At 65.7% G+C, this 7,468-nt stretch overlaps 2 protein-coding genes across 2 annotated transcripts in view; one reads left to right on the top strand and one right to left on the bottom strand.

The window, feature by feature from the left end:
- CHLRE_13g567363v5 (uncharacterized protein) overlaps positions 1-1,796 on the bottom strand; it is a 5,542-nt gene extending 3,746 nt beyond the window's left edge. The window contains exons 1-3 of the mRNA XM_043069307.1: positions 1,187-1,796; positions 826-938; positions 149-254 (exon numbers count right to left, since the gene is read on the bottom strand). Of these exons, the coding sequence (XP_042917282.1) occupies positions 149-254; positions 826-938; positions 1,187-1,442 (475 nt within the window). The 5' untranslated portion in view covers positions 1,443-1,796. The remainder of the gene's footprint in view (positions 1-148; positions 255-825; positions 939-1,186) is intronic.
- A 100-nt stretch (positions 1,797-1,896) lies between these two features.
- Positions 1,897-7,422, top strand: CHLRE_13g567327v5 (uncharacterized protein). The gene is made up of 7 exons (XM_043069306.1): positions 1,897-2,193; positions 2,381-2,483; positions 2,969-3,201; positions 3,574-3,625; positions 3,883-4,087; positions 4,354-5,200; positions 5,512-7,422. Exons 1-7 carry the CDS (start codon positions 2,107-2,109, stop codon positions 6,367-6,369), a joined length of 2,385 nt encoding a protein of 794 aa, XP_042917281.1. The 5' UTR covers positions 1,897-2,106; the 3' UTR covers positions 6,370-7,422.
- Positions 7,423-7,468: the final 46 nt, after the last annotated feature.

Below are 7,468 nucleotides of genomic sequence, written 5' to 3'. Positions count from 1 at the left end.
GGGGTGGGGTGCGCAGCGCATTTATTCCAACCCATTCATCCAGCACAGCACAGCACAGCACAGCCCAGCGGAGCCCATACTCCCCCCTCAGCCCCTTCCCCTTTCGCTTCTGCCTGTGCTCCGCTAGTTTCGGTTGGTCTGGTTTAGCCTGGGCTGGTATTTACAACCCCCCTCGCCCGCAGCTGCCCACCTTCCCTGCGCCCCTGGATCCAGTCGCCCTCGTACTGCAGCACCCACTCGCTGCCGGGGCCCGCCTGCGGAGGGGTGGATTGATGAGGGGCCGGAGGGGGGTGCCGGGTCAGCGCATACACACGCACACAGTTGTGTGTTGCGACATGGGGTGCATGCACTCCTCCCACCACCACACACACACACACACACACACACACACACACACACACACACACACACATATGACGTGCCACGCCAAGCTCGGTAAATTGGTAGGTGTCGGTAAGTAACTCCGGCATCGTCTGGGCGGGCTTTCGTTTCGTTTGATTAACACACACACCTGACGTGCGCACCTGCAGCGCCCGCTGTGCCCGCCTGCCGCCACTGTTCGGCCGCCCCGCCAACCGTCCATCCCGCCCCCCTCCCCCAGCCCAACCTGGACAAGGGCACCGACACAACCTCGCCAGCACCACTAGCCGCCCTGCCCATGCCGCTCCTCTGGCTCATCCACCCATTCCATTCCATGCCATTCCATTCCATTCGATGCCCGCACGCACGCATGCACGATTGCATGCACCAGTGCTGCCCCACCGCCCCCCTCCGCCGCCCCCTCCGCCCCCACCCCCACCCCCTCCCCGCTACCCCGCGCCCCACCTTGCGCACGTAGTACTGGCCGCGGCCGTGCGGGCGGCCCGCCAGCACCTCGCCCTCGTAGCGCCCGCCACTGGCGCCCTGCAGCGTGCCCAGCTTGCCGGCACGGCCCGGGCCTGGAGGGGACAGGGGAGACAGGGGGGGAGGGCAGGGAGAAAATAGGGGAGGGGCGTGAGAGGGCAGGGAGAAGGGAGGGGAGCGAGAGGACGAGGTGGCATAAGGCGGCGCGCGGAGCTGGCGTGGGTATGGTGTGGTATCGGTGCAGGGGGATGGTGGGAAGGGTGGTGTGGCGTGGCGTGTTATGGCGAGGCCATGCTTCACCACCTGCATGGTGCCGTGCTGTGTTTCGTGCCGTGCCGCGCACCTGTGAGGCTGGCGGTGAGCGGGTAGCGGTCGCGGGTTGTGGCACGCCACGTTTTGGGCTCTGACCGCCGCGGCAGGGTGGGCTTTGTCGGCGACGCCGCGCGCTGCATCGTCACGGCGTTGGGCATCTCGATGTCCCGGTACTTGGTCGAGGGGTGATCAATCTGGGGCCGTTCCGACGTCGCGCCGAAGCGCAGCGTGCCGGGCCCGTTCGCGGCGCCGCCTGCCGCCCGTCCTGGCTGTGCATCATAGGGCATTGTGCCCCCAGACGACACGCTTTGCCGGACCTAGGTCGCCAGCCTAGGTGTGATTACAGACCAGGTCGTCTGCTATCTACTAGCTTATGGTAGAAGTTTGCCTCGTGTCTTTCGTTGCGGGGCTGAGTTTGGGGGCCCCCGGGCAATGGTGAAATGTCGAGACCGCAGCAACAAGCCTGGAGCTGTGCGATTATAGTTACTCTACAAGTAAGTAGCTCGATAACACTGCTCAGGTGCAGCTTGCCTCCACGGCGAGGCAAAATGAAGTGCAAAGTCGCGCAAACTGGAGTTTCTACCTGGATTTGCTTACGTTTTATACTTTTGGTGCCTCATATAATCAGTCAAATCAGATTCATAGCCAACAAAGCACCTGGGAAGTGCTTCGAAGTGACGTCCGATTCCGTCCATGCAAGCTCTCCCAACCCTCCCAACCCAGCATTACACTGCCCTCGAACCTATGTACTCTTCATCATTAAAGTATTGATCATTGAAAGGCCAGGCCCAAACGACAGCCTCATTCCGACCACTGTTTGTCCAATAGTGTAAATAACAAGCTCGTTGCCGTTTTAAATCAGTATCATCCATAACTGCAATGTTACAATGTCTGCTGTAAAAGGGTTTTAGCGCTGTTGGACTGAGCTGAAAGGTTCAGTCACGGGGGGGAATGACGGAAAGCCAGCCCCCACCGGCGCCAGCGGCGCAGCCGGACCTCTACAATGCTCGCAGCATCAAGCTAGCGGAGGCGACGCGGGTAGGCTGCAGCGCTGCGAGCAGGCTTGAAGACTCCGGGCGTGGCACAGAGGAGTACTCGCCCGCCCCACTCCACTCCCCGTTGGAGCCCCCAGCCGGCCCATGGCCATTAGCATCGCATTGTCTTGAGGCTCCATTTTCTTCTTATTGTCTTATCAACATAGCCTATTGCATGCCTGTCAGTACAGGTCCGCCTGTTCCTGCCTGGGCTCAAGGGCGGGCCGGTGGATGACTGGGACGACCCAGCAGACGCCAAAGCAGCGGCGGGGCCGGGGTTGGGCCGCACCCCCAGTGAGTTTGGGTTTTGGGGCTGGCTGGTTGGTTGGTTGGTTGGTTGGGAGCTCCTGCTGCACCCGGTACTTAGGGCTCTGTTGGTGTGGTAGACCCGGCAGCAAAGCACTGTTGCCGTTATGGACATGGCAGGGTGGCTCCAAACGGTGACTCTATGGCTTGTGGGTGCTCGCCCCAGAAAGTGAACCATGGACGCACTCCTCCATTTGGGCCGGGGGTGGGGGACGTGATGCCTAGAGGAACACAGCAGCACCAGGTACCAGCACTGCCACGGCGGCGGCGGTGATGCTAGCGGCTACGCCGCCGTCGAGGCGTGCACTGAGATGGATACGTCCCGCTGTGAGCGATGTCGCAGGCGACCCGAAAGCTGCCCTGTGTGCTTTGATGGGGGCCGGGGGAGGGACCTGACCAAGGTCGCAGGTTTCGTAAGTTCTGACTTTGCAACCTCCCGCAACCCTTTTTGGCCATGTGCGATACCACCACAGCGGAGGCACAGCTGAAAGCCCGCAAGAAGATGGCAAAGGTGGCGGCGCTGGCGCACGCCGGCGACGCTGGGGCCGGGGCCGGCGGCAGCGGCGGAGCCGCCGGCGGAGCCGGCGGGGCCGGAGCTGGGCCAGGCGGCGGCGGGCGGGGCAGCAGCAGCAGCGGTGTGCCTGCGGAGGAGGGGCTGTACGGTGGCGGCGGCATGATGGTGGTGGAGGCTATTGTGGTGCTAGAGGTGAGCGCTGACTGGTGGGGTGGAAGGGGTCCGCGCGAGGCTGGGAGTCTGCCCAGCGGCCTAGCAGCTACTAGCTTCTCACCTGCTGGACTCGTTCCCGCACCTCCACCCATGCCTGCACCTCCACTCACCTCAACCCATGCCTGCACCTCCACTCACCTCAACCCATGCCTGCACCTCCACCCATGCCTGCACCTCCGCTCACCTCAACCCATGCCTGCACCTCCACCCATGCCTGCACCTCCACTCACCTCAACCCTCACCACGCACCTTTACTCGCCCCCAACCCGCATGTGCGGCTGCAGCTTCTCCATGCAGCGCGACTGTTTCCTTACGGGATTGGTTAAACTAAACCCCAACCCGCATCTGCAGGATGATGACGACGACGACTACGACGGCGAGGGCGGCCCGGGCACCTCGCAAGGTGCGAGGACGGGGAGGGCGACTGCGCCGCTGTGTTGAGGAGGCGGCGGGGTGGCAGCTAGGCAGGGTGGTAGCCAGGCAGCTATGCAGGGTCACGCAAGGGTGGGCGCTGTGGAAGGGGTGTGTGTATGTGAGTCGGTGCAGCAACTGCGCACCCTGCGTCGTGGGAGCACGGGACATGGCGTGATGGAGCCATTAACACACACACACACACACACACACACACACACACACACACACGCACACACACACACACAGGCGGCGATGACCGCTCCTCCGGCGGCAGCCGCTCCGGCGGCCAGGGCGGCGGCGGCCAGGGCGGCTACCCCGCTGGGCTGGCGGGGCGGCCGGGTCTGGCGGGGGCTCTGGGTGCGGCGGGCGGTGGCGGCGGCCGCGGCGGGAGGCCGGGCTCCGCACGCCTAGGCTCGGCGCGGCCACTGAGCGGCGTGGGCGGACGGAAAGGGTGAGTTGCTGCTCGCGCTGATGCTTCGGGTGGCCTGGGTGCAACTGGCTAGGGGCACTTGCCTGGGGGCAACTGCCTGGGGGCAACTGCCTGTTGGTATGTGCACACAGTTGCGCGGGAGGCGCGCGTGCAGCCGCCACACCCCGGGGCCCGCCGTGTGTTGTACGGTCCACGATGCCGCAACACCCGCACCCGTAGCAGTGCCGTACTAGTACTGACGTGCGGCCATGTGCCACCACGTGCCCCGCGCAACCGCCCATTCGCAGCGAGCCTGGCGCGCACGGCGGCGGCGCGGACGGCATGAGCCCCTCCCGACTGCGGCCCGGCGGCGCCAACGGCCCCGGCTTAGCGGAGCCGCCAGGGCCGCGTGTGCCTGTGTGGACGCGACTGGCGGCGCCCGCCAACGCCGCGGCGGCGGCGCGGGAGAAGTTCGCACCGCCGCCGCCAAAAGTATACCGCGCCGTACAGGCCAAAACCATGAGCCTGGGTCTGGGCGGACCAGACGACGGCGGTTTTGGTGGTCTGGTCTTCGGTTCAGTGGCGGATCCGGCGGCGCCGTACTACGGCGTTGAACCTGGGGCGGGCAGCGGCGCCGCTGCCGCCGCCGGCCGCATGGGCTTTGGCATGGGCCGCGGCGCGGCGCCAAACGCAGCGGTGGCGGCGGCGGCTGCCGCCGCCGCTGCCATGGCGGCGCGCGGGAACGGCGGCTCTTCAACTGCGGGGCTGTACGGGCTGCCGATGTACGGCGAGGAGATGGCCCAGGCGTTGGAAAGCCGCGGGGGAATGCGAAGGGCTCAGGACAGCCCGGGCGTGCCGTACGGGGCAGGCGCCGGTGCCGGCGGCGGCGGCGGCGGGTCCCCGCTGCCGGGTCCCGGCCATGGCGGCGCTGGCGGCGGCGGCTTGGGGCCCAGTGCCGCTTTCATGCGGGCGCGGCGGCTGCAGAGCGGCGCGTCGCCTGGGCGGGTAGGTGCTGCCCCGGCGGGTCCGGGGTTGCCCATGACGTCAGGAGCGGGAGCGGGAGGCGGTGGTGGTGGTGGGGGCGGCGCGGTGGGCGGAGGCGGGGCCCGCGGCGCGCAGCCGCCGCAGCGCGGCGCGAGCGACAGCCTGGCACGGGTGAGTGGCCCGGAGCTGGGCGGGGAGGAGGTGGTGCGTTTGCGGGGCAGCGTGTGTAGCAGAGAAACAGCACAAGGAGATGGGAGCTGGCTGGGTTGGCATGCGTCTACTTGGTGTTGCGTTCGGGGCTGGGGTTGCCATCGTCACAGAGATCTGACGTGCGGGAGTCTTTCGCCTACCATGTTGCTATCTCGCGGACGCTTGCGACTGGGGCCTCCGCTCCCCGAACCGTCGCTTATCAACACACACGCGCGTTCCTCCCCTTGTGGTCTCGTATTCGCACATACATACACGCACACATGCACACACAGGCCATGTCATCAGACCTTTCGTACGATGTAACGGCCGTGGCGGTTGGCGCGGCGCGGCCTGGCGGCGGCGGCGGTTACGGCGGCGGTGGCGGTTATGGCGGCGGCAGCCCGGGGCCGCCCAGTGGCGGCGGCGGCGGCAGCAGTCCGTCCCTGACGTCACTGCAGCAACGCGGCGGCGGCCCGCCGCCGCCAGTGGTGGTGCCTGCAACTGCCTGGGGCTGGTCTGAGTCAGCCGGGCCTGGCGGCAGCGGCGGCGGCGGCGGCCGGGCAGCGGTGCAGCAGCAGTTGAGTCCTGGGTCGGGCGCCGCCGGGCGGCCGCCAATGCCTCCACCGTCCGCCCCACAGGGCTCACAGGTCTCCGCGCAAAACGGTTATGGAAGGCCGACTGCGCCGACGCATTATGCAACCACCAATGGTTACGCTTACCCCGGTGACGGGGCGCACGGCGGCGGTGGCGGCGCGGGCGTTGGAGCGGGAGCAGGGGCGCTGTCACCGAGTGCGGCTGGTGGCGGCGGCGGCAGTGGCGGGATACGCTTCGCCACCGGCCTTGGCGGCGGCGGCGCATTACCAGGGGCAGCCGGCGGCGGCGGCGGCGCCAACAGCCGCATAACGGTTGCAGTTGGCGGCGGCGGCGGTGGCGGCGGCGGCATCAGTGCCCGGGGAGGTGGCGGCCTTTTCTCCAGCGGCAGCAACCCGTACGTCGTGAACCCGGCAGGGCTGGTGGCGGCGGCGGCGGCGGCGGCGGGAGGAGGAGGAGGCCTCGGGGGGTATGATGGGATGGGGCTGGGTTTAGTGCCTGCTGCCGCCTCATCCCGCGGCCGCTCGTCCTCTTTCACAACCTTGGCCCAGCCGCGATGACCCCCGCCCGCCTAGTGTTGGTTGCTGGGGTCTAGGAGGGCTGAAGCGCGTGCAGATGTGTTGTGCACGCGTAATTTATATGAGGTGTCCAGCCTAATGTACAGGAGGTGTCCAGGACGCGTTTGCTTTGGGGTGGGTGGCGTTCCGAAGCGGCCATCATCATCGCATACCGTATGTGGGCTGGCAGGGGACAAACCCAGGCATGTGTGTGCCTGTGTGTTGGGAAAAGAACAAAGCAAAGCCCGCCCAACGACGGCTCCGGAGTTACCGGCGTGTGTGTGCGTGTGTGTGTGTGTGTGTGTTTGTGCGTGCGTGTGTGCGTGCGTGTGCGTGTACGTGTGTTGTGCGGGCGCGCGTGCATCGAGCGCTGTACATTTGTAAAGTTGTAGATCTGGTGGTGAGCCGGAATGTAAGAGCGCGCCCTGATGTTTTGTGCACCCCCGTGGTCACCTGAAGAGTCACAGGCGCTGAAGTGGGCTCCTGACAAAGCAATAGGCACAGACGCACGGTGATGTGCCTGTGTGCAACTGGACTGTTGAGAGCATTGCCGCTAAGGGAGGAGGAGGCCGAGGTGCCGGCCCAAGCAGCAAGGGGTGCAATCCTTTCTTTGCACGCAAGCATACCGTTACCAGGTGTGACAGCACCGCTTTGCTGCCGATCCCGATGGGGGCGGCTGTGTGCCACTTGTGTTTTGCTACTTGTGATATTGCTGTTCTGTGGACTGCGGTGAGGATGCGGACTGCATGGGTGACAAGAAGGACCTGCGCTGACGCAGTTCACAAGCTAATGACGTGGATGCAGGGCGCGGGGAGCCAGGGCGCCACTTGACTGCTGGTAATTGCTGATGTGCATTTCCGATTCGCCTTACTGAGTTCGCATTGGATGCATCCGGCTGCCGTCAATGCTGGCACTGCGGGCTAATGATATAACTGTATCACTCATTACGTTCCATCTGCCTTTGAAACGGCGGCGATCAAGGTACGTATGGTAATCAGAACTCTCGGATGGGCACACGGTGTCCACCCATCCCATGCAACCCTGCATTTAACCTCTATCACTGCTTGGGTGCTTTCAAACCAAGCGAGCGCCCTCTCGCACT

The sequence above is a fragment of the Chlamydomonas reinhardtii genome, chromosome 13 (assembly GCF_000002595.2).
Source record: "Chlamydomonas reinhardtii strain CC-503 cw92 mt+ chromosome 13, whole genome shotgun sequence".
NCBI classification, from domain to species: domain Eukaryota; kingdom Viridiplantae; phylum Chlorophyta; class Chlorophyceae; order Chlamydomonadales; family Chlamydomonadaceae; genus Chlamydomonas; species Chlamydomonas reinhardtii.
Note: the sequence above shows the minus strand (reverse complement) of the source record. Positions and strands in the feature narration are given on the sequence as shown.